General features: G+C 40.8%; 1 protein-coding gene across 1 annotated transcript; it reads right to left on the bottom strand.

Moving 5' to 3' along the window:
* Positions 1-342: 342 nt before the first annotated feature.
* bicdl1 (BICD family like cargo adaptor 1) lies at positions 343-26,649 on the bottom strand. The gene is made up of 11 exons (XM_042489030.1): positions 26,257-26,649; positions 23,990-24,205; positions 12,744-12,860; positions 10,155-10,166; positions 8,821-8,967; positions 7,960-8,139; positions 7,666-7,884; positions 5,737-5,880; positions 4,604-4,734; positions 3,148-3,268; positions 343-604 (listed from the first exon to the last, which is right to left on the bottom strand). Exons 1-11 carry the CDS (start codon positions 26,647-26,649, stop codon positions 428-430), a joined length of 1,857 nt encoding a protein of 618 aa, XP_042344964.1. The 3' UTR covers positions 343-427.
* Between the last annotated feature and the right edge of the window lie 466 nt (positions 26,650-27,115).

Genomic DNA, 27,115 nt, shown 5'->3' on the forward strand with positions numbered 1-27,115 from the left:
GATGCATACAGTAACAGTTTGGACATGGGGTTCCCTCTCTACAGAGTTGGCAGTGGGCTAGTAGAGATGGTCGTAGGCACTACAAGGAAACCTTCCTCAGTGGAGGTAAACTTTGTGACCCTGTTCATGTTTCTGTAAGACCGAAAGCTTTCTGAGAGAGGGGCCGGAGCCAAAGCCTCTGGGGACTCTGATATTTCTATCTCTCATCGTCAGCAGTCACCAATTAATCAGCGAAGAGAAGAGTAATGGGACAGATAAAGTGCAAAATGACCCCCACCCTCCCCCTCCCCCCCTAACCTCAGTGTGTGCCACTGCCCGTCTTTGGCTGTGTTGTTACCCCTGTGCTGTGATGTCGCTCCCTCCTCCTCCCTCACCTCGTCTGTCTCTGTCTGTCTGCTGTGCTCAGGACCAGTCCAATAGTGGGGGCTCAGTTCTTTTTGAAAAAAGAGAAAAGTCTCTTGTCCCGGTCGGAGATGCGGTGAGCTCGTCTGGACGACTGACCGCCGTGGGCCCTCGACGACCCTGACAGCGAGGTAGGGGCCGAGCGCCACTCGTCCTGGTACTTGTCCATCAGCTGCTGGTCAATCACTCTGTGCATATCATCCTGAAGCACGGGGGACAAAGACGTGAATGAGACAAAGACAGGAGAGAAAGGCCACAGAGAGGGTGTAAGGTGGAGCAGGACAGGGTGTTCTTGGGAGACTGGACTCGTTGATCAAGTTACCTGTTACTGATCACATAGACACTACAATCACCTTTCACCCCCAGCAGATCAACTTAATACTGCCCAGCCTTAGATTGGCAGGGTGGTAATTTGATTCAAAATTTGTATTAGTATTTATAATTTCATTTCATACTGTGCCAAAAATCAAACACACACTCTGACCATCAGCGTGCAATGTTTTGCTTAAAGACACATCGACACATAGACAAGAGGAGTCACGTATCTGCACAAATCAGTTTAAGTGCAGGCGCCGTGGAGCTTTCGGCAGCCCTGGATTCCTGGACATTAGCTGCATGATTTGGGCAGTTTGTAATCCAGCCTTGAAGATGATGAAAAAACATGTTCTGTTCTGAATAACCAGGGGCCGCATTCCATAAGAAGAGAAAATAACAAGTATTTAAGTGACATCATATTCTGAATCAGTGATTCCCAGATTTTTCCAGCTTGTGACCCCTTGAAATGAAGCAATATCATTTTTTGTACCATATGTTTACCTGTTGTGAAGAGTTAAACAATGAGATATTTTTCCTCTCAAAATAATAAAGCCGACAAGCTTGCGATATACTTGTGATTACTATTCAGCAATCAAGAAGAACATTCAGACCTTATAACAAAATCTGAAAAAGCAACCTAATTTTAAAGTCAGATAAGTTAATCTTGCTAACAGGTAAGTGAAGGTATAAAGTAAAAGGAGTTATGTTCACTTGTAGATTTAAAGATTTGTAGCATCAGAAATGTGGATTTTAATGCAGAAGAGCTCCACATTTTGACAAAAAGAAATTTAAACACCATTAAATGTATACTAACTTTAAAGGATACATATATATTTATAGAATTTAAAATATAAAATCATACATTAAAATCAGTCAAGTCTTTGTCTTCTTTGTGCAACGAGTGCTTTGATTGGCTGTCAAACACTATGATGTTACCATTAAAATAAGAAATGACTCTCTCTGTCACAGCTACACATATCAATAAAACCGACATGGATGAAACAGAATCAAACGCTCTCTAAAAATCTGATTGTTGCAGTTGAGCCATTGTCTGAAATGATTTGGGTTCCTTATCATCGATTCATAAAAAACAAATATGTATATTTGTGTGTATAACTTGATTTACTCTTTCTTTTTTGTTTAAGGGGAGAGAGAGTGGATGACATGCAATGTTGGAATCAAACCTGCAGCCACTGCGGCAAACACAGAGCCTTTTTACAACTGGCACCTGCTCTTCCAGGTGAGCTACTAGACTTACATTTAATTTTAGACATTTTAAGACTTTTTCAGGACCTGCAGACACACTGCTGCCAAGCTGTTTGTTACAAGCTGTTGACAGATTGCACCACCAGGGGGCTCTGACAAGCTGCTAAACCATGCTGGCAAACAACTGCTCTGGGACACTAAAAACAAGTACTTAGTGTATGAATGCAAACCTTTGATTACTCCGGCTGTCACCTAATATCCCTCAGCAGTACCATTAATATAACTAGCACCATTTAAGCTTTATGATCTATTGGGGATGCAGCGGGGGTGTTTTTGGTGTCTGTGTGCTCATCTCTCAGCAGGTAAGCTGACCAGTGGACCATCACCTAAAAACCCTCAGGGGCTACAGGTGTATGGAGGGAGGAGACAGAGGCAGGTGGACACAGAGGTGGTGGGTTGGGATGGTTCTCTGTGGTGGTTCATGGTTTCAGAGAGACAGAGATCTGCGATGTGCGTTTCTCCTGACTCAGTTAACCGTAGCATGGAATGGCTCAGCATGGCGGAGTCAGGTTAGTGCAGGGTGAAACGGCGAGATGGCGCAGCTCGGGGCTCACCTCTAAGGCAGGAGGGGGGGGTACCACAGGGGAGAAAGGGTGGTACGGAAGCTGAGAAAGGCCACTAGATCAGAAACCACAAGAGCCAAACAGTAAAGAGCCCTGAGGAGGCAAACTGTGGGCAGGGAGAAGAGAGAGGAGAGAGCTGCTAGTTACAGATGAGGGAGGGGAGGGAGGCAACACACGCACGCACGCACGCACGCATGCATGCGCGTGCGCACACACACACACACACACACACACACACAGTGTCCTCAGGCTGTTTCCTTACAGACACCCATCAAAGACAAGCACCTGACAAACACTCTCAGAAGTTAATTGAGTGGTTTAGTGTATATGCACAGACTCTAGAAGTATTAAAATAGACGGTAAACACAAGTTACAGAGAAGGGGAAGGGAAATGGACAGCTAGTGTAATTTCATTTTGATACACATTATATTATGGTGTGTTTACTGATTTCATCAAAAAATGTGTAAAAAAAAAATTTATCAAGAAACTACATTTACCGAACAGCTTTATTATCGTAACAACCTTAAAATAGCAGTTTCAAAGCACAACAAAAGGACTTTTAGGCTTTTACTCGTATAACACTTGTGACCTTTGACCCACCTGCCAGGCCTCCAGCTGCTGCGACAGGTTGAGCTTCTGCTGGATGGCGTCCAGGAGCTGGCTATTCAGAGACATGATGTCTATTTTACACTTGGCCAGCTCCATCTCCACTGCTTTCTTCCTGCAACACCCCCACACACACACACACACACACACACATACACACACACAAACACACATTAAATAGTGGCATTCTGCTAGCGTGATTGGTCTACCGAAACTAACACAGTGATGAACGCAACTCTTTAAAGAAATACTTCAGCCTTTCAGTAAAAACAACTTATTTCTTGCAGAGAGTTAGATGAAAAGATTGGTAAATAAAAGGCTACAGTCAGCAGCAAGTTAGCTTAGCATAAAGCTAAGGTAACAAAATTTTGATCTAAAGCTTGTTAATTAACACATTATGGTCATAAGGAGACTCCAGGAAATCACTGCTCCCAGCCAGGAAACAGTCCAGCACATTACCTCCTTATGGCCACAACTTGTTTTAAATGTTTAATTTTGGATGGGTTAAACAGACAAGATATGACTAAGTGAGCTTTAGAGGTGTTTGTAGGCAGAGTCTGTTAGCTTTGGACAGAGCTGGGCTATCTGTTTCTCCAAGCTTCCGGTCTTTATGCTCAGTGAGTTGTCGAGATGTCTGTCTTCTCTCCAATATAATGGAACTGTCTTACTGGCACTCTGCTTGTGGTGCTCAAAGCACCAAAAAATGCACCTGAAAAACTCAACAGTAATATCTCTTTGCAGAAATCATGACCCGGTTACTCAAGATAATCTACAGACCTTATGAGCAGTTTCATGTAGGAACTATTTTCTTTACACCAAACTACGCCCGCCAGCTGTATCACCATGCAGAAGGACAAGAGGCTCATGCTCACGACATTGCGAGATGTAAACATTAATGGTGTCTTCCTCAGCTGAGCTGTAACGTTGGCTCGCTCTTGTCCATGAGTTAATGTGCGCGTCCATTTCTGCAGTGATGCAGTTGACGGCTGTTGTTTGGTGGACATAAAGTGGGTCCTACATGAAACTGCTCACAACAAGGTCTGTGGATTTTCTTGAGTAAGCGGGTCATGATTTGTGAAAAGCAAAACTGAAAGTTTTTCAAATGTTTTTTTCAAATTTTTTGGCTCTTTAAGCAAAACAAGCTGAGTGCGCCTTAGTTCCATTATATTAAAGAGAAAGCAGACATCTCTACAACTGATATCTCCAACACTCCAACACAACTCACACCAAAACAATCTAGACTGCACAGCCAAGAGGAAAAATATGTATTTTTTTATTTTGGGGTGAACTGTCCCTTTAATTACCTTTAGGAACAATTGCCAAAACTATAAATACCAGACCCAGATTGTGATAAAATGGAATTATCGTTTGGACTTGGCATCATTTTAATTGAAAAAAATTTAGTAAAATAAAGTTTAAGTCTGCATATTTTTATGTGACATGCTCTTACTTGGCTATGGCGTCGTCTCTGTCTCTGATAGCAGTCTGAAGCTGCTCGCTGGGTTCTCGGACTTCAGCCATCGTCCTCATCCGCTCATTGTCTTCCCGGAGAGAGCACATCTCTACAGAGAGCAGCGCCATCTGTAGGTCAGATGGGAGAATGACACAGATGTTTGTGTAAGACGCAGGACTCATAAATTTAAGAATGCATCCAGTCTCTGAAGTCCGAGGGCGGCTCATGTTTGAGACTGAGTTGACCCAGTTCATCGGGAGAGCAACTGACTGTGTGTGTGTGCGTGCCTGCGTGCGTGCGTGTGTAGCTTATTTTGTGTAAGTCATGTAAGATGGCACTTTAAACCCACAGGGGAGTGAGAGCTGTCCTGGCAGAAAGAAGACAAGGTTGAAGCGATGTCCTACATTACGAACAACACACATCAAATTCACACTGGCATACAAACTCAGGACTACATGCAAGGGGTCGACCGATACTGGTTTTTCTGGACCAAAACCGATACCGATTATTAGTGCTTAATGAGACCAATAACCAATATTTGGAACTGATATGCATTTACAACAAAATGAAAATCTCCAACACAAGACTTTTGCTAAACAATGCATTTAGCAAAAGTTTAATCAAAACTGAAACTTTCAACATCATATACAGAAAGTTCCCTGAAACTTCTTTTTTTTATAAAGTCATGAAAATTTAAACTAAAAATGAATCATCAAAAAAGCTCCCTGATGTTTTGCAAAGTAAAATTTCTCCGATGCTGACACTTTTTTTGCAACTTTTAATTATTTATTCCTATCATTAAAATAAAATACCAATACAGATAATCGGCAAAATGTCAATATCAGCCCCAGTAATCGGCCAGGCCAACAATCTGTCGACCTCTACCACATGCAGCAATATGTTGTATCACAAATGTTGCATCTTAGTCATGAGCACGCCTCACTGCAATCTTATTCAGCCAAGAAAGACTGGATGCAATCTTTATCTGCCTCGGTAAAAATATTTCTGCATTGTGCTCACGCTTTCGCGTCTGTATGTGTCACCTGCTCTCTTGTGATTCATTAGTGCAAACATATGCAGCATGTTTGTATGTGTGAACGCGTGCACAGCGCTGTCACCAGAGCCGGTACCTGATTGTGCAGCTGTAGCCCCTCCTCTTCACTGCTGCGAGTTTTGTCCTGCTCGGTTTCATACAGCTCTCTGACCTCCCGCAGCTCCTCTCCCAGCTTCCTCACCTGCTCCTCCAGCGCCTCCTCATCACTGCGCCGTGAGCCCTTCCAACACACAAAACACACACAGCATTTCAAAACACATACTCGCAGTAAATGTGCTGTTACAGCCCACAACTTAATACTGAAAACAGCCCCACAGAGGCTCCATCCTGTCAAAGTATTATTGAGTTAGCTGTCTTTAAAACGTCTTTAAAAAAATTTCACCTTTGCAACATCACCAACTCTTGGTAACACTTAATTTTATGAGCCCAAAAGGTTCCTCATACTGCGTTTTAACTTTAATATTAATCTAATAAAGTGTTACATAGTGGTGGAAGAGCTATTCAAATCCTTTACTAAAGTAGTAGTACTAATACCACACACAAAAAATAATCCTCTGCAAGTCATAGTCCTAAAAACCTTATTTGAGTAAAAGTATGTAAGTATTATCAGCTAAATGTACTTAACCCTTTAAAAGCTGGACCTTGATCAGTTTTCATGTGCTGCGTTCAGACGCCTTTTACAAACATTAAAACCTCCGAAACCTGAAAAAATCGTTTGGTTTCTAGACACACACTACTGGACACTGAATACCTAATTATCAAGGTTGTGAATACAAATCATTATTTTTCAACAACAACATGAAAAAAATCATCCTTAAAAAAAAAACAATTTTGTAAAACACAATTCCCTGCAAAATATAATAAACATGAAACATACAACAAGTACGTCATGGCCATGGACTTTGTTCACGTAGGGAAACATTTTGGATTTTACTACCTATGATAACTATATTTTTTAATACTGGCATAAGGTCACATAACCTGGTTAGTTGACCTGTCTCCCACTTTAGTGTTTCACATTATTATTATTATTATTAAGTTCACTCACTTAATGCCCCTCCCTCCACAGCCTGTCAAATGACTGTATCCCCCAGGATACAATAAACAATGTAAACTCCTAGAGTTTGGCTGTGTTAGGGTGTTTTCATTATGTATTATTTTATTAGCTGTGGGTAACTCTGAAAACAAGCAGGTGAACAGAGGCAAGCCCACTGCAAAACCTTTTAAATCTGCCACTGTATGCCCTTTCATTAAATTTACAAAAACTACTACATCACTTCCTGGTTCTCTCTTACAAACTAAAATAAGAGTGGCTGCTTCCTATGGTGTCTTCCCTGTTAGCAGGGAACAAAGTTACCTGCAAGTTGCAATCATTTTTTAAAGAAAACATTTTAATCTAATGTTCAAAGAACGTTTTAAGGATGTTAATCATTGCAAACAATTCTCCTTTAAAGTTAAATGCTGACTAAGACATGACGTTATAACTGCAACATTCTGAAGATGTTTGGTTGATGCTGAGAGGTGACAGATCATAGAATGTTCTTTTATACAGTGTTCCCACAATGTTACATGAGAACAAAGGAAGAACATTTTCAAGGCAACATTCAGAAAATTGACGACTGAGATTAGAGACCACTTTTAATGAAAATGTAATGTAAGGTGATATGTTAACAAAAACATTTTTTCATGTTTATAGAGAATGTTACCCTAACTTTAAGAACATTCTGAGAACTAAAAGAAAACTGAACACTGCTGAACACATTATTAAAGCATTGTATTGGTTGCATTTTACTGTTCTCAGAATATTTTCAGAACCAAGAATTGCTAGCTGGGTTGGGCGATTGTCTCTACTTTTCATATAATAATAATAACGAGTAACATGATTCTTCCAAGGAGATTGTTTGGAAATTAACAGAGCCATAACATGAGACATTACCTCAATGTTTTACATAGAGGCTATTTTCTGACAGTGCTGATTGTGTGTGTTTTTTGTTTTTTTTATTACCGTAGACTCGTTGCCATCTAGCAGATTCTGTGTGAGCCTCCGTAGCTCTAGCAGGCTGGTGTGGAGGCTCCCAGTAGGCACATCCTTGGCTGACGATGTCTCCGAGGACTCGTCCATGGAAGAGTCAGTGGACAGCGCCGAATCTGTAACGTCGTTCCCCCGGAGGTGGGAGCAGAGTGAGCGGACTTCGCAGTAGGCCTCCCATAGCTGAAGACGCAGCTGAATAGACAAGGTAAGTGTTAAAAAAAGCAAAGCAAAGTATCTGATATGCAAACACAACCCTACTGTAGCTACCTGCTCTCTCTCCTGCTCCTGCTCCTCCTGCTCCATGCTCTGTTCTATCTCACACAGCAGGCTGGACGGGTGCGGGGTGAGGCTGTGGAGGCTGTGCTCCTCCGTCAGCTCCTCCAGCCGAGCAGTCAGCTGCCTGTGGGACACCTGAACCTCCTGAAGCTCCAGCTGGCTCTGCCGTAACTGGACGCAGCACAGGAGGAAAAACTGTGACTTAACCCCTTGAAACATGAGCAAGTTGGCTTGTTTTCTTTCAAAAAAATGTGAAGAAAACAATTAGCAAAGAAAGAAGAAATTACACAAAAATGAGCAAAAAAATTAGTTAAAAAAAAAAGAAAATGAGTCAAATAAATAATATATCAAAAATAATAAATAAATCAAACAAAACACAGAAATTACCTGGAAAAACTGCTTAAAATCATAAGTTTGTAACATAATTTTAAATATGTAGTTATGATAGTTGTATAGTTATTCCCCCTAGCTTTTTCCTTTTCCCCTAGACATTTTTTAGTAGCTATTAAATAAAGCAATTTTCTTAATTTACTAATTTCTTGCAAAAAAATGTATTGCCAAGTTGCTCATTGCCTTTTTCCCATGTTTTTGAAAGAAATTGCACCAATTCACTCATGGTTCAAAGATTTAAATACTTGTAAAAGGCATGTGAAAGCAGCACAACTAAAGTAATGTTGCTCTAGTTTTCAAAGGGTTAACAGTGTAGAAAAAGCACCTGTAGAGGTCTGATTGGTCAGTTGACTACCTCAAGGACAAATTTTAGTGTATAAACACAAGAACAGCTTTATAGAAGGTTACTTACTCACAATGTCTACAGTTAGTAGTTATTCTTTTAAGATTTTAGGTCTGTACCTGTAGGTCCTTCTCGTGAGACTGCCTCTCCAACACCAGCGTCCTCTCTCGGAGGTCGTCCACTGTACTCTGCAGCAGCTCATTCTCCTCCAGCATGGCGTGCACCCGACGCTCCAGCTCCATCTTCCTCTCTGACAGCATCTTAATCTAACATGTCAAACAGCACCGCTTAGTTACTGCGCCGTGGGAAAGAGGAATTAATCGCAGAAACTGAGGACTGTTTCGATTTCTCTGGTCGATAGCGGACCGATGGGCAGCTATGGAGCTGATTAAAGGCTAAATCTTGTTGTTTTTTCTGACTCTGAGGCAAGCTGGGCTCTTACACAAGATTAAAAAGTACTCCCACTGGCCTAAAGAATGTTTGTTGCCTAGCAGGGGCGTAGGCGTCAGTTGCCACCCTCGTCTTCAGGAATGCCTTGGTGATATGTTAGCGTCTCCACAAAGCTTGATTTCAGCTTACTCCACAGTATACATGTGTGACGGCTTTCCACTGAAGGCTAGCACTGCAGAAACACAACATGTTCCCAGTGAATTGTTTACCTTGCAGCTGCCTCTGACAGATTCCCCATTAAACAAACATCAGTTCATTTCAATCCCTCCTGCTTTTGACCTACATCTGGTAACCTACTTCACAGGGTACGGGCTTACATGTGGATCACTTGTTTTTATTACCATATGAGCGTCCACATTGCCAGGTTTGGGTTATTTTTGGGGCTGCTGTAGTCGCTCTCGTCACACAAATAGGGCAAAAAGCCATTAGTCATCAGTATATGTCATATAAAGGCAAAGCATTGGGAAAAGTGGGAGCACCCAGACATTGCAGTATCTCATCTAAATATAGAGCGGTAGCCTTTTCTCCCAATTATAGCACAGGCTCTGCAGTCTGGGTGTTTTCTGCCTCACTTTGAAGAGAGGCTATGGGGAAATCTGATTTGTTTTTATGCTCTTACAGTGCCTTTGTTCATGATTCATCTGGCTGATCATCATACATGACACAGCTGACATCACAATACATCTCATGCTCCAATAACCAAGCATGTTCCTCATGCTCGATGTCATGAAACAGGGATTGCTGTAAGGATTTGGAAATGTCAAGTGCAAATTTTTCATTTTTAGAGAGACAGAAACATGAATATCACAAAACATTAAATGTACAATGCTACAGTATTACTATCTATGAATTGATAGTATTTTACCCAATTATTGGCTGGTTTACAGACAGAGGAGGTGTGATTCAAAAGAAAATAATGGTGCAATCCTTGTTTCTATTATTTTGCGAGACGTTACATGCGGCATGCAGTCTGAGCGACAGGCAGCGTTCGGTAACCACTCACTTCTAGCCCTTGCTGCTCCAACCAAGAGGGAAGGAGAGTGAGGGGAGGAGGAATGGTGAAGAGAGAGATGAAGATAATCATTACAGAGAGAGAAAAAGTAGTTTGAGAGTAATCCCACATTTGCCCTGACAGAATAAACACTTCATGGTGGGTGAAAGGTGAACATCATCTCCTAAAAAAACAGGGCATTTGTTTAAAGTAGTGTTTCCCTTTAGTGTGATTCTATTTCCTTATTATTATTATTTTTTTTTACCAAGAATTCCAACATCAAAGCGAGACTGTGTAACTTTTGTTAAACAGCAGCCCCTGTGGTAACTGCGCATTAATGGGACATTGAATTTTCCTAAAATTCCTAAAATTCCTGGAGTCAACTGTTTTAGACGGACTGACATCAATATTAGGTGACCACACTGAGAGTGAGTGCAATGGACCAAAAGCAGGAAAAAAAGACATCTCCTGGTGTGGTACAGCTTCTTTACATCTGTTAGGCTTGGGTGGTATCATGATATTAAGATATACCAAGATATTTAAAAATCCCAATGCCATGATTTTGAATGCCATAAAAAATACAAACACTCATCTTTCTATTGAACTCACATGGATATGCTGTATTGTTTCATAAGGACAAAGGGTAAGACTGTTACCTTACGGTTTATTTATTAGACTGAAAAGAGAGCTTGCAGAAACTCGTTACAAACTTGCTATTCGGGGTGGTCGTATGTAGTGTTGTGTTTTTTCGTCTCATGTATTCATCCATTTACCTTATATCCTGTTTTATTTTGAAAGTCAAGCTCCTCATGAGTCATGTCTTGTGTTACTTCCTGCCTTTGTCTGTTTCCCACCTGTCTTCTGACACAACTGACCTCCAACAGTCTCATTAATCCTTCCCTGTTCCTAGAGTCTTCCCTGTACACCTGTTCTGTGTTAGTCTGTTTGCTCCACCCTAGTGTTCCCCACCACACCCTTGTTGTTAGCGAATCCCTGTGTTTCCCTCCTTAAGCATCCTCCTGCCGCATCCTCCAGCTTTCCCTTCCCTGGTGTTGAGGTTTGATGTTTGTTCCTTGTCTTGCCTCCTTGCATTTAAAGCCAGTTCTGTTATGCATACATCTGTCTGTTCCCATAAGCTGGTTATAAATAAGTTATATTTCTTCAAGTTCCTGTTGCCATGCTGTTGCTTTTTTGCACCTGGGGTTGACTGCCTGTAATATCCCCAACAGAACCAACTGACCTCTATGAACCCAACAAAGCAACATTCCTGTCAGTGTTTTGAATTGGATTGGTCTGCAGCAAATCTCCCTGCATTCCGGCCACTAATCCACCCCCTGGACCCAGATGGTGAGTATATTATGTTGTTGTAGTATATTACGTTTTTTTTTTGCATTACATGATGGGTAGCACTGCACATCAATACTCTCATATACCGTACAACCCAGTGAAATTTAATAAAAGGATTAAGTTATGCAAAAAAAATAAACTCTTTCTATTTAACTCATACAGAGAGGCTGTATTGAGGATGTATTGTCTGTGGTGCACCCCATGTGCCACCAGAAGTCTGTCTCTACTGGTGGAACAGGTAGCTGAGCTGAGAAACATGGTGCCTACAAGTGGTGGGCATAACATTACAGGGCTGTAAACAGCCGGTGAGCAACGGCAGAGAGTGCGCAGGGGAAAACAGCATATTTTCACATCTAACTTGATGAATTAAGGGTTTATTTTGACTGAACCAGAGTTAGAACAGTTGACTAAATTGTACTAGATGACTAACTAAGATGGTTTAGGTGAGTTTTATTGTGTTTCTGTTAAGTTTGAATTCAGTGTGTTGATAAGTTAACAAGGCAGTTATGCTATATTTAGTTCAGTGAAAAATAGATGCTTGATTTTAGGAGGTGCAAGGTTGTATTCTTCTGTTTAACTTTCTTGAAATTTTGTGAGTTTGTGTTGGTTATTTATCAGATTTTAAAGCTTAGATATCTTTTGGAGTGTTGCAAACTCGTGGGTCAAGTGGGAGAAGGGGATAGGTAGATAGCACTGCACACAAATATCATCATAAACAGTAAACCCCTGTGAAATTTCAGGAAAGTATGAGGGAACGAAAAAATAGATACCATCCAAGCCTATCATCTGTAACGTACAAAACATAATACAAAAGCAACACAAGGTCAGAAAATATTTACATTGTCTCTGTAAAGTCGAATCACACAGCAATATCTAAAGTTTGCTAACATTAGCCACCATGATGGTCACATCTGACCAATTAAGCCAGTAGAAACAAAACTTTTGAGTGTACTGAAATAAACAGCGCTGTGTTTTATTGGTAAAAAAAAAATCATAATCATGTTTATTTGCATGAAGGAGAATGTTTGAAAAATTCTTTCAAAAGTTACATAGTCTCGCTTTAACTTCTCTTGGGATCTGCTGTCACCTCAGGCAGTCAGGCTTCTCGCTGACTACCAATATAACTGCAAACATTGTTTTTGCAAGTAGCAAATGACTACTCGAGGTCTGTGCACTCTGAAAAGTACAATTCAATCAACTGTACTTAGTAGAAAGTGATGCATAATGTTAAAAACGGTGCTGATAGTGGCTCACCTCCGCCTGTAGAGTCTCTAGTCGTGTCATGTGCTGGCTTGTAGACATACTCTTCTCCCTGAAGTCATCCCGTAATGAATGGACCTGAGTGGACAGCTGCCTCTCCACCTCTGCAGCCTGGATGGAGACACACAGACAGGATAGTAAGAAAAGATAGCCCAGATATGATATAAATGTGTCTGCTCTTGCATTAGTACTATAACGATTTAGCTCCCCTCTCACAATGGATGGGTTGTCAAAATTGACACCATGCAACTGACAGTTCAGTCAAAATTCTGGTCATTTTTTGTGTAACTAACATAGCATCTTCTTTGTAACTTGCACCCCCAGATTTTTTGGGGTCTATAGACCCACACTACACTGTCTTAAGTGACATCACTTTAGGGCATTATTCAGACTTTTCACAGCTCCCTCTGGAGACACTAAAGGCTTTATAAAACTATTTTCACATGTGCAGCAGACCATAGACTGTATATAACAATGGACAACATGACTGTTCCCCCAAAGTATGACATTTCAATCTCGATCGCCCCCTGATGTCTGTCTGCAGTATAGGTCATAAAGCCCTCCCCTCCATATTAGTGAATGGGACAAACTTAGCCAAACTAAAAACTCGCTGTATGTGGGATATTTTAGCTTTACTTAAGCATAACAGGAGTAAGTGGGTGCGCATCATCCATCTTTATACACAGTCTTTGCAGCACACCTGTAAAATCAGATGTGTTCTCCTTTAATCGTTGTTTATGGTCAAGTTGACATAACAGCACATTGTAAATGTGTTACATTAACCTCTCAGTTTTATTAGAAAGATTGAATAGCAGCTCTTTAAGTCTGTGTTCCCTTACAAAGATACTGAGGTGACTCACTAGAGTCTGACAGCTATTGTAAACACACACACACACACACACACACACACACACACACACACACAGACAAGCATAAACACATTGATGTTCACCATGTACTCAGTGACACAGAGTCACTTGTACATCATCCCTCTCCAGTCTGTTCCTGTAAAATGGTGCATTTGATAGCTGTTTCTCTGAAAGCCCAATTTTGTCTGAATGTCATGGCCCTTTTTTAAAAGCCTTGAATAGTCCACTGCTCAGTATTTGTGCAATCCAGCCCAGCAGCAGCCTGAGTGCATCAGTTGAGCTTATTGGACAGGTGGGATCAGGCCACACAGAGCCTGGCTCAGCTTCATTAGCATAAAGCTGCACTCAGGAAGCTACCGCTCGCATTATCATCACTGCCATGGCAACAGCAAAATCCTCAAAACCACTCACTTTTTACAGCTCACTGAGGAGACTGCATGAACAGTAAATATATCAAAAAGACTGTAAGAAAGGGAGCAACTGATCTGCACACTGAATACTAATTCCAGTTTTATTACCATGGCAAGCACTCTTAGGCCCTGAGGAGATCACCACGCATGCTTGAGTTCACATTATCAATAAATTTTTCTGGTTTGTCTTTAAATCACTGGTTGAACATGGAGATGACTAATATCAGTCTGAAGAAACGCCTCTAGGTGGCACCACACACTGCTACCTCCTCTCAAGGCGCTCACAAAAGATGAGAGGAGGATCAACAGCTGGTCGTGGTGCGTTCAAGGGCTCTGCTCTGAGCAGTTAATAATGCAGCACTCTTGAAATAACCCTGTGTAATTTCTTTTTACAATAAAATAAAACTGGAATTAAGGAACATTAATAGATTAGGTCGAAGTTCAAATGTTCTCCTCGCATAAAATGTTTGAAATAAAATAGTTTTCATATCTCTGCAAAGTATTTTAAAACAACAATTAATGAATAGATCACCCATCTCTCAATGTATATTCCAAAAAGGACTATTCCACATATAATGCATCCCAAAGATACACAGCAACTCAAACTTAATATATGACCATAACATAATAAAGAAATAACTTTTTTTGTAAAACAACCATAATAATGCAGGTTAAATAATTCCACCACTCTTAAAAAAATGTATCTTTCCTTGTACATCCTTTAAACCTGGTTTAAAACATGGCTCCAAATAACTTCACTGCAACTATTATACGTTGAATAACAGAAAGATTTTAATTCAAAATATCAGAAAGATTTAAAGCAAATTTGTCATTCAATGACATCATGACAACAGTTTATATTGAGTAGATGAACAGCTAATTGATAAGCCTGAGCGATGACTAATAGGTTGTGTAGGTGTCATGATTGTGTGACAACTCAAATGTAAAACTGTGTTCATCTGGTACTCAAAGCAGATTAAGCAAATGCTAGTAGAAAGGTATTGCTGCTCTGTCTGTAATAGTCCTATGTATGAGTTTGAAGGACTTAGATGTGACACAAGGTCTAGGAAATCAAGATTTCTTTACACTTAATCTTTTTTTAATAAAAGGTTTTAGGACCAGTCTGAACAAAGATATATGAATGGTATAACTAACCACTCAAGACACTGCCATTCATAAAAATGTGCTACTCTCTACCAAGGGAATACTCCAATAGTTTTACAAGTAAGAGATAGATACTTGGCAAGAGGCGCTGGTACAAAGCTGATGCAGGAAAGAGCAATAACTTGATATTAGTCAGGATATCTATTTCATGGAAAAGTTGCCCATCAAGGGCGTCATTATGGTGTTTGATGCTGTTTGTCGTCATGGATTTCTCACATGTAAAAAGATACAGTAGTGCATATACTGTGGTTGCAGACTTAGATTTAGAGTCATGATGTATTATAGTACATTATGGCTCAGCTGCCTATCTGTGAAACTTAAAACTAATCAACTTCAAATTTGCGCAAAGATAATTGGCCAACCTGTGGCATACTCCTTTCAGGCAACTCATAAAAAGAGCATTCTCAGACTTAACAGCATCTCTACAGACCCCTTGCTTGTTCTAAAAAGAGGCCAACTTCTGCGTCTCATCATTTAAATGCAACAAGCTAAAAAATATGTTGATACATCAGTCTATTCTGTTGCTACACCAAAATCTGTGCTACTGATTGAGATTATTTACATTATTTGTTTTATACGGTCGTGACTGATTGGTGTGTTTTTGACAGGTATGTGCTGTTTGTGTATTTTTATGTCTAATTCTATATGAACTCCTTGAGCAGAACTGCGTGAGGCCGAAAAATGAATTTCAACGTATCGTATTATCATGGGTCAATGGATAATATTTGCATGATGTTTGTGTTGCTCTATATCTAATAATAATAACCATGGGGTGTGTGTCCTCACCGCAGCGGCCACAGGTTCTACTCCGATCTGCGGCCCTTTGCTGCATGTCATCCCCCCTCTCCCTCTGTCCTATAAATAATAAAAGCAAAAGCCAAAAAATAAACCTTTAAAGTAATAACAATGATAAGCACAACAACACTAATAATAGAGACCATGGTACAACTACTTCTGGACCCCTTGCTCAGATAACACTCTTCTTTGAACGTGTCCTTAATTTTTTTAATCTTAACTAAACACCTGTAAATTTCGTGTCTGCATCTTGCATGGATATGCTCACTGTTAGTCAACCTGCCAGTACTCAAAACAGCTTGTGTGGTAGTTCACCCTGCAATAGGTGTCATCAGGACAACAGGAATACAAAACCAGCTGTGACGAAGGTGTCGAATCAAACAAAAAAAACCTAAACCTAAATTTAGCACTTAAATCAGCATATTTAATGAAGTTGGTGGTATTACTATTTGAGTTCTAGCCAAATGGTTGAATTCCAGTATTGTAAGTTGCTTTAGTAAAAACAGCATTGTCTAAATAAATGAAACTGAATTAAATAAAATCTAAATGTATTATTTCTTAGATGTACTGATGATTTAAATGATTTGTTTCGACTTGGTTAATAATGACAGATAAATCACAGTTTATTTATTGTGATTTGTTGTGGAAAAAAAATAACAAATGTTGATGGATTCTGATGTAGACTAAAAGAAAAATAAATAATCCAGTATGTATTTCTGCAGTAGCCTAATATGCTTTAATATAAACTTTAAAGATTATGAACCTGCATAGCTCCATAAAACTTAAAATAAACTTATTGTCTTTGCTTTGGAGTCCTCTAAGCCATTTTCAAGTTTTGGAATATAAGCCAAAATAACATGTCAGTGAGCAAATGTCTCTGAGCCAGTTGGTATTAAACTATAGTGGCCAGATGTGAGTTTCTCTGTGATCACGTTTCTGTGTCCTCTGCGTGGGAAACAGATGTGCAGTCATTGTAGGCCAGTGCAGTGGCAGGTCACAGTGGTGAAGTGACATCTGACACACTGGCCCAGTAATAGGCTGACAGATTGAGAGCATGTCGGAAAACCACAGAGTTGACCACGGAGTGCCTCATTTGCAGATACTCACTTAATCTGCACATAAATTCCTCACATCCCAGACCAAGCATCATCAGTGTGGCAGGACAAACCGCCAAATCAGACCGCTGTGACGGAATCCAGGGCAGCAAAGTAGGGCTCAGCAGAGTCACGTTTACTTACGGTCTCTTTGCTTTCACATTTATGTGAGTAAATACTAAATACTGTGCTTTCCAGAAGAGGGTTGAAACTTAGAAAGTAGACATCACTCCTGTTGATTCAGTTGCCGATTGTCTGTGGCTGTGGAACCTGATCTCGCAGGTATGACTGCAGGTATGTCACAGGTCTTCGGTGGCACAACCTGGCATCAAACTATCTGCATCCTTGTGCCATTCTGTACAGCTCATTCCCATGGTAACAACACATGGAGTTTCAATTTGCATGTCACTCTGGTTGTCATAGCAACCCGGGAGAAGTGGGATGGGGTGGGGAGCCGCGAATAGTGGTCTCAATGCTTCTAGTATTTTCCTTAGTCACTTTCACAGAGTGCTGCCTCGTCTAGACGTGTGGAGGATGGGCAACCCCACGATCAAACGGTTGCATAACAAACACTGAGAGTGACAATACGTGCCAATCGGAGAGCTGATACCAAGAGCAACAGCTACCTTTGGCTGGTGGGAGGCAGATGTTATGTGCTCCGGTGATTGGATGCAAACGAAGCTGATGGCTGGACAGATGCCTGGGGACTGTGTTCAGTGCTGGCTAGAGGTTGTATAAGGAGGAGTGAAAGTGAATGCTGTGCAAAGTGTGATGTGGATACACACACACGCACGCACGCCCGCACGCCCGCACGCACGCACGCACGCACGCACGCACGCACGCACGCACGCACGCACACACACACACAACGTAGTATGCCAACGTTCTGCTTTTGCCACCTCAAAAACATCACGCTTGTTAAATTCTTGTAAATGAGAAGTCAGAAAAATTGAATTACTTCTCCCCCTATAGTCTCAGATAAACATCTTAAATGCGTCACCGGAGGCTGCTGTCAATGTTCAATTAAGTAAATTCTAGAGGTTGACGGAAGCAGAATTGACCATGGCCATAAAACATGCAGACACTTTTGCTGGAGTCAGTGCATCCCCGGCCTTCTCTGAGCATGTGTGGTAATGTAATTAGAGAAAGGTCCCCTTCCTGCTGGTTCGCTCTGATCAGATTAGGCCTGAAGAGATTGGCTGTTCTCACACTCAGGAGCCATACAGACCAGAACACACCTCCTAGGCTCTACCCCTGGATCAATGAGAATGGATTTCTCCGGGTTTATGGAATATATGATATAGTTTTATCACCCAGTATTGGAAAATCCCAAAAAGAAATAATCCCTGGGGGTATTCGTGTCAACCCGGGATAAGATGTGACGAGCCACAGACTAAAACTTTAGATCTTCTTTGTCCCAATATCTATTCTACCTGCTGTTATTAATTAATTAGAGTATGGACTGGAGTTGTTTTGGTTCCTTGCTGAATGCATATGGCGAAGCTATTAGCGCGGATTATAGCCTAATCCCCTCAGGGCTGTATTTTAAACTGTGACTTACATCACTTCCTACAGAGTGACCTGCCTTCTCAAGGTCATCCCACTGCAACCAATTTAAGGTCCTGCTAAGAACTGACTGTTGTTAGGAAGGCAACACACTGTTTTCTTAAATATAATCTTTGGCTGTAAGGTAAATAAACGTTAGTTAATGATTAATTCTTCTAAAAAACATGACTGAAATGCAAAAAAAATCAAATGTCCTCAATTTATTTCAGAAACAAACTGAACATCGGCACTCACATATAAATCAACTTATTTAATTTGGACAAAATTAGCAGAAAGTGATGAGTTTCAAAGGCAAATTACATAAGTGAGGCTCCTCTATATATTGTTTGAGATTTTGGAGTTGTGTGCACTTTTTAAAAAAATATCCAATTTAATTCAATATTGAATATAATAATAATAAAATGATTGAATGAATGAATAATAATTGATGATGATTTATCAATTTAAATATATTTTTTATTTGTTTGATAATTCAGTCCTCGACAGCAATGATGAATACAAGATTCCAGTTAGTGATTATAATGCATATTTTGATGGATAGACCCCCCCACCCCTATTTAAATATCCTCAAAATGTGTATGGGGCTCCATCACTGTTGATTGAGATTGATTGTATAAAGTGTTATGAAAATGATAATTTATACACACTGTGAATTGGCTTGCAGACAGCCCATACTTTCTGAGCATATTTCCCTTGTTAGCTTTGTGTGAAGTTAGGATCCGTTAATGTTGCTATTGTTGTTAATGGTGAACTTATTATTGCAACATCATACAGCTAATACCACTTCAGTCAGAGTGTGAAAAGGTCACATTATGTCACTGCGTCATTTTGCACATCTTGCACTGAAACTGTAACTTTTTTTTAAATAATATTTTTCTAAAAAGTGTCAAATGCATGGAGTGAAATTTGGACAATTTGTGAGTACTAATCAATCGCCAGTCATTAATGTCAGCTATAGCTAAGTTACCTGCAGTACTGTAGCCACACATACACCCAGCAAACAACAATGGTACTCATGAGTGTATTCAACTTATGTTATTGTCATTATGTTATTTTCTTAGATATCCCGAGTGATGTCTGAGCAAAGTGTCAATTATTTACATTGCGCTGCATGTATACAGTTGTAGCTTTAATTTATTGCATATTTGTAAGGTATACTGTACAGCTGTGTTAGTTGGGGTTTTTTTTGGGGGGGGGGGGGGTATTTTTAATTCCATGGCTACAGCCTTGCAATATCGTGATTGTGGTGTAGCAATGGTAGCTGGTAACAAACTCGTTTATGTGCTCCTCTTGTATGTTATTGTAAACCCAGGGGCTGTATATGTGGTTGTTCTGTCAGTTATCAAAACCTCGTCCTCGCCACTCTGAGCAGACATGTCAAAAGACAATAATAAAAAGATCAGAATCACTTGAGCAGAGTGCAGGAATATGCACTATGCCATAGTCTGGGGGGGGGGGGGCTGTCATAATAACTGTTGTGTTTTAAAGAGTTAACTATTATGAGAAACAGAAGGTGCAGATGAAAATAGCAGGCCCTCAGGGACCTCACCACTGTAGAGTTCCCTCAGGGTAGTTTTACATTGCCTCCACATGCACAGAGCTGTAAACAGTTAACATTACTTAGTCATAGTCCAGTGCTCAATAATGAGCACTGACAGAGAGAGAGAGAGAAGAAAGCAAGAAAGAAAAGAGAAAGGAAGATAAAAATGAGCAAGAAAGCGAGCGCTGTGACTGACCTCATTTGTTCTATTACCCAGCAGGTCTCCCTCTGTCTGCCCAATTCACTGAATCATGGATCTGGATCGATGCGGTCAATTAAGTCTCATAAATTTCACTGAGTCACAAAGACCACAAAGATATGCCCCCCCTTTGCCCAAAACACAATCTACCACTTTAAGGGAATATCTTTATAGATTCCCACACCCAGGTTTCAGTTAAATTAAATGCAGTTTAATTATGCTAAGTGCCAGCTCTTGCTTGGATCCATAACAACTGACCAGCCTTTGATTGCTATGTGATGATGGTGTCGGGGCAACATAAGGCAGGATGCTGAAAAAATCTGACCCGAGATGAGAGGGAGAGCTGCTCTGCACAGCAGTGAGCTGGGGGTTAAAATCAACCACACAGAGCTGTCTCCTCCCTGAACAGCGTGTGCCTTTGCAGCCGATCCTATCTCCTCCCAGGAAGGGGAGCGACACAGTGTGAGCGTCACCATAGACACAGCTGCTGACGGGGTTATCAAAGCACTCGTATAGGCTTGTCAACCTTTGTATGCACAGCTCTGAGGCATCCTGAAACGCAGCCTTGGTACCCACTGCCAGCCTACCTGGCAGCTGACAACACTGATTCCTTTGTTTACAGCCCTTCAGTTGTTATAATGGTCTTAAAGGAGTTTATGCTGTATATCCCTTTGACAGGTTAGGCAGCATGATGTAGTCTTACTCTTAGAAAGCAAGCTCATCCCTGTGACGTATCAGTTGTAAAGTGTGTCAGAGTGATTTGTAGCTGCTCAACCACACAGTTTGAGAAATTTAACATAATATATAGTGATAAGGAATGTTACTTTTCTGGTGTGGAAATGAGGCCACAAATGAAGAGACGGGTTGGACAAATTAACATGAAAACCAAGGGTATAATCCAGGTCAATCCTACAATAACACAGACTATTCTCTATTTACAAGTGAGAAATGTCCTTGATAAGACTGTGAAAGAGGTGAGTAAGTACTGCTTAGTAGTTTAAATAACTTATTTAATAATCAGGTGCTCAAAAAAAGCATCAGCCATTTGCACTGACTAAGTAGAAGTTATTACTATTTGGCCTAAACCTAAGAACACCTGTTGCCAAAAAAAAGTAGGTATAAATACTTCCTTATTCCTGTCTCCATTCATGATGATGATGCTATGGCGACAGTAACAGTACATGTTGTATTGTAATATGACGATGCTGATAATGACAATGACAGGGTGACAGTAACAGTACATATTGTACACGTAGTACTGATGATGATGATGACGATGATGATAGGGTGACTTGTAACATTACGATGTTGTATTTGTAGTATTGATGAAGTTGATGACGATGATAGGGTGACAGAGGCTATACATATTGTACTGATGATGATGATGATGTTAGAGTGACAGTAACAGTACATATTGTTCTTGTGTGCTATATTGCAGCATCAGCATTTATGTCACCGGTCCTGATGCTGCATTATGGTGACTGTCATGACCTGTTGAAGGTGATGTATACAGTATTAGGAATGGTTTCTGTTATTAGGAGATGTCATATTTAATGCTCACTAAATTATTATAGGCTCTTTGGAGTTATGGTGGACACTTATTAGTCTGCTCCTGTGGAGTTTGAATGTGCAGAAGTGCAAGTCATCTTGGGTATAGATTAATGTCAGCTGTATGTTTCTGAGTCATATTGTTTGTGCTTTATGTGTTTTTATTATGTTTTTACCCATGCTGCAACACAAATTCCCATTTGGGACAAATAATAAAATTGGATTTTTCAAATGTCATTTCTGTTTAGGAACTAACATGCCACCAGTGACAGCATTCGAATATTGCATTGGAGCCAGAGTTTGGTGCCACTTCTATGGTAGTCAAGTTGGCGGGCACCCCAAATTACAGTATAACCCATCATATCTTTGTTGTTTCAGCTTTGACTTAAAAAAAACCTTCCATCAGATTAAATAACACACATTAGGTGATGTCGACTGATGCTTTTATCGGATTGTGCCCATTTTTTTCCTTGTAATTGGTCTCCAAACAGACTGGCCATGCGATTGACTTCAATAAAAGAGGCACCAAACTCAGGCTGAAGCGCAAAATTTGAATGCTGTGACATCATGTCCTTTCCTTATTTTATAGTTCCCATGTGAGCTCTTAACAAAGTTTTGTGCTGGAGATTGTTATCAACAAATATTAAACAATATTTGTTGACCCCTAATATGTACAAAGCTAACTGTGAAAAGTTAAGTAACTAATGTAAGGATGAAAATGCACTTTGATTGCAAAGTTAGGAGATTGCAGTAACGTTACTGTTGAGCTGATAGAAGGTAAACAGACAGGATTTCAGTAAAATGATGTACGGAAATAGCACCAAACAAGACCGAAAGGCCCTGCAAAAATCATTCAGTAAAATTCATTCATTCAGTAAAACATACTACAGGTACTGCTTTGCCATAAAGGATGTTTACACTGAGCGCTGCAAGTACAAAACCAGGAGAATCATCAAAGATCCCAACTGAGCAGATAACATACTTTTCTACTTATTGAGGTCGGGAAGAGGGTACTGGTTACTCCAGGCCAGCGGTGAGAGGCACCGGAAATTATGAGCTCAGCAAGAGCTTCTACCCACAATTGTATTTCTAAGGTTTCATGAGACAAATAAATTGATTGAATTGACTAATGTATTGTTGCAGTACATCGTGCAAGTAGAGAATAGTCTCAAAAATTAAACTGGCATCTATTTTAGTACTTCATCTCATTAAAGATTTACATTGAAAACTCCACAAAGATACAGTTGATTGCAGAGCTGTTACATTGTTACACCTGAGTGACCACTTTCTATGGATTAAGTGTCTGTTGTGGCGTAGATCAGCAGACTGAAGAGTTGTATTGAACTCCTTTGCATGGATTAATCAGACATTGCTACAAATGCCAGCACTCTCAGCTCAGCTCCATCAATCTGCATGTACTGCCAATCTCAGTTTCTCCTGAGATGTGTTCAGTAGGTCACATCATCAAGTCTCAAGTCCTCCTTGAGTGCATGTATGTATCTGTCTGTCCATCAGTCAGTTTATCTGAATATCTCATTTAGGACATTTTCTACTCTTCCTGTCATAATAACTGCACTCAAATTACCTGCCAATATGCAGAGTGCTATTGCATAAGTGTGCAGTCCAATCATTCTAAATTATTCAACACAAGGCCCGGAAGCTCCACTTTTAAATTGATGAGTTAGCATAATTCAGGTAGAGTTAGATGGAGACAGGCTGAACCGAGGTAGATGACCCCCGAGGGATGATGAATCCTCACTCGGCTGAGCATCTTATGTCATGTCAGCCAGGCAGACTTGAACTGGACTGAGTGGCCCTGAGGCCAGGCCAGGGAGACAACACACTACACATACACACACACACACACACACACAGGGTGGAAGGTTGTTTAAAGCAGCATTAAGACCATGTGACACAGTGAGTCAAAGCCCAGACTAATTAAATCTTCCATGCAGATTTGCCCAGCCCGCCTGAAGCAGAACTTTTGAAGCACATGCATTCATACACACACACACACACACACACACACACACACACACACACACTGCTCCTCACCCTACTGAGTTGCTCCAGCAGTCTGTGGTTCTGTTCTGAGAGCTCACTGATGGCCTTGGTCTTGTCTCTGTCAGCTTCTCTCAGCTGGACCTGATGGCGCTCCAGCTCGCCCTGCAGGTGCTGGATGTCCGTCTCTAGCTCGGCCACACGGCCCTCCCATTCCCCCTCTCGACTTTCTAGACGCCGACGCAGCTCATGCTTCTCCTGCTCCAAGTGCTGGATGAGGGGAGAGAGGGTGACATGGTTAAACCTTGATTTGCTTGAATTTAATGTGCAGTATTGACCTAGTTTTACAAAACAGAAGTACCACTGAAATCACTGAGGGTGTGACAAAGTCAGACTTGACACAGATGCTGGTGCTGCAACAGACTGAGACAGTTGTATTCAATCTTTGTAAATATTTCACTAAAATATTTCACTGCATGTTTTGTTACAACACATCTTCATTTTTAAAATTTATTTTTATGTTATTACAAGATATTTTCACGTTATCACAAAAAATCATATTATAACAAGAGGTTTTCATGAACAAGAAACTTTTGTTCTAATTTTTTGTTCAACTTTTCTTGTTATAGCAAGATGTGTTCATGCAATGACAAGACATTTTTCTTGTTTTAACAACTAAATTTTCTTGTTATTACATGAAAATATCTTATAAAAACCCAAATAACATCTTGGTATTACAAGAAACTTTTCATGTTAATACCTACCTGGTAGTTATATGCTTCCATACAAACAATGTTTTTTTTTTCCATACTTAACGTTTTATCTTCTATGTCTGCCTTTTTTCTACTTTTGGGTGTGGATGTTTTCACTGTGCCATGAGTATACATTTAGCATTAACCTAAAAATATATGATGTTAAGAATGATGAAAATTTGAGTATTGCGCTATACTCCAGAAATGCAAGAAATGCTCTTTCAGTGCAAGAGTCACAATAAGTGCAACTATGGCGGCCCAAAATGTAAGAAGCAGTTTAATCTGGTGCAAGGATATAATTCAGTGATTTTTAACTGAACTAGCCTTGTTTCTCCTGTTCCTGGAGTGACAGTTCAGATAATAGGATGCTTCTTTCTATTCTCTGGATGGCAATGAACGGTGGACAGATGCACTGCACCACCAGCGGCTGCCAGAGTTTGGATGGGGGTTGTTGTTACGGTTAAGTCCAAGGCTGAAGCAGCTGGCATCTGTGTGGCCACTATTTTCATCTCTGATTATACGTCCGAACACAAGGAGGGATCAAAGAGAATAAAAACAACACCAGGCGCTGTTGGAATAGGATACCAGGAGTTGTAAAAACATCCATAAGAGTTTGTTATTTGTTAACAGGCAGATTATTTCTCTGAGCTGGAGCATGAGGATGAATATGGATCAAAGGGCTGAACAGATGTACAGTAGCTACAGTAGGCCCTGGACAGCCACAGGATTAGTCTTTAGGGGTTTCTCAGGCCACGTGCTGGCTTGAGTGAAGGATTTTGAAAACAAGAACAAAAGCTCAACTGTACAGCAGTTATTGTAAACATGATGTGTGAAATTAATAGGCTATGGTATAACCATGTTACACTATGAATGATCAGCAAGTTTCAAATTATTGTATGCAGGCTAACTAGTGCCCAGATTGTAGTACATTAGGTACATTATTATAGTTGCTACTATAAAAAATGGGAGCCTGCAAGGTGAAACACTCCCATGTCACTTTGAATGTGGAGCTCTATAGGCAGCATTTGTTATGATGGTCTTAAGTTTTTTTACATTGTGAGGGCCCAAACTTCACTCAAGTATTACAGAACAAACCAGAAAGAGGCCTAGACCAGCCTTAAAACATGACTAAATAATATTAAAATTAAATTATTTCTTTAGTTTACCTCTAATTTCTAACTGAGATCCTTGTGCACTTTCTTATATGTCATTTCAGTCAATATTTTAAAAAAGACTGAAATAAATAAATTAATTAATAAAACAAAACAAAAAATATGAAGAATGTAATTTGCCTAAGTTTATATCTGACTATATCAAACTAATATATTATAATGTTAGCATAACAATAAGTTACCCATAAAAATGTGATTTGACACTTTTGCTTTCACTTCTGGTAATTTGAATGTGGAGCTCTACAGACAGCATTTGTTATGGTGGTCTTAAGTTTGTTTACATTGTCAAGACCCAAACTTCACTAAAGTATTATGGAGAACAAACCAGGAAGAGGCCTAGACCAGCATTAAAAACCTGACTAAATTATATTCTAATTAGATTACTTTATTAGTTTACCTCTAGTTTCTCGTTGAGATCTTTGTGCATTTTCTCATATTGCTTGGTCAAATCTTGGTTTCTCTCCAGCAAAGCTTTGCCGAGTTTAGCAGCTAAAACCAAGTCTTTTTCCTTTTGACGGAAGAGCGACAGCAAGTCTGCGCTATGCCCCGCCGGAGGCGTCTCTAGGTCCAGCAGCTCCTCCTCGTCGTCCCGCTCCCCGGTGAGCATGGCCAGTTCCTCCTCCAAGGCCATGCCGAGGCCTCCGGAGCCGGCGTGCCGCAGCGGGTGACCCTGAAAGCCGCCGGGCTCCTGAGCGGCGGGGCTGGCCCGGGGCTCCATGCAGTCGCTGTCCAGCTCCAGTGGTGCTGAAACCACGGCAGACGTCTGCAGGTCGAGGCAGAAAGCGGACATCGCCGCCCGGCGGAGGAGAAGCCAACGGATAAGAGCCGACTGATTTCACTCCGGATGAACCCACCCTGCTCCGACAGGGCTGGGCTGACCGGACCAGCTTGTAATCGACAATTCATCCATCATTCCCGCAATGTCGAGCTGGATCCACCTCGATTATAAACTGCTGTCTTCTCAGTTTCCTCACGTCCCTCTCTCCGAGTCAACCTACCAGCCGCGACTCTGGCTCTGATTGAATCCCAGCAAACACCGCCTCCTCTGCACCTCACACTGGCTGTTTGTTGTTGGACACACCAAATGTTTTTATCCCGGTATAAACCGCCTGGATGAGCTCTGCGCAGCGGTCGGTCGGTCAGGGTCTATCCCGCCTCGGGGTCCTGTGTCCCCCATAATGATCGGCCTGTTACACCGGAGGTATTTGCCAGCCAAACAGATGAGCGCGATCCCGATGCCTTCTCAACCGCTCTCC

Source organism: Plectropomus leopardus, chromosome 6 (genome assembly GCF_008729295.1).
Source record: "Plectropomus leopardus isolate mb chromosome 6, YSFRI_Pleo_2.0, whole genome shotgun sequence".
Lineage (NCBI taxonomy): Eukaryota > Metazoa > Chordata > Actinopteri > Perciformes > Serranidae > Plectropomus > Plectropomus leopardus.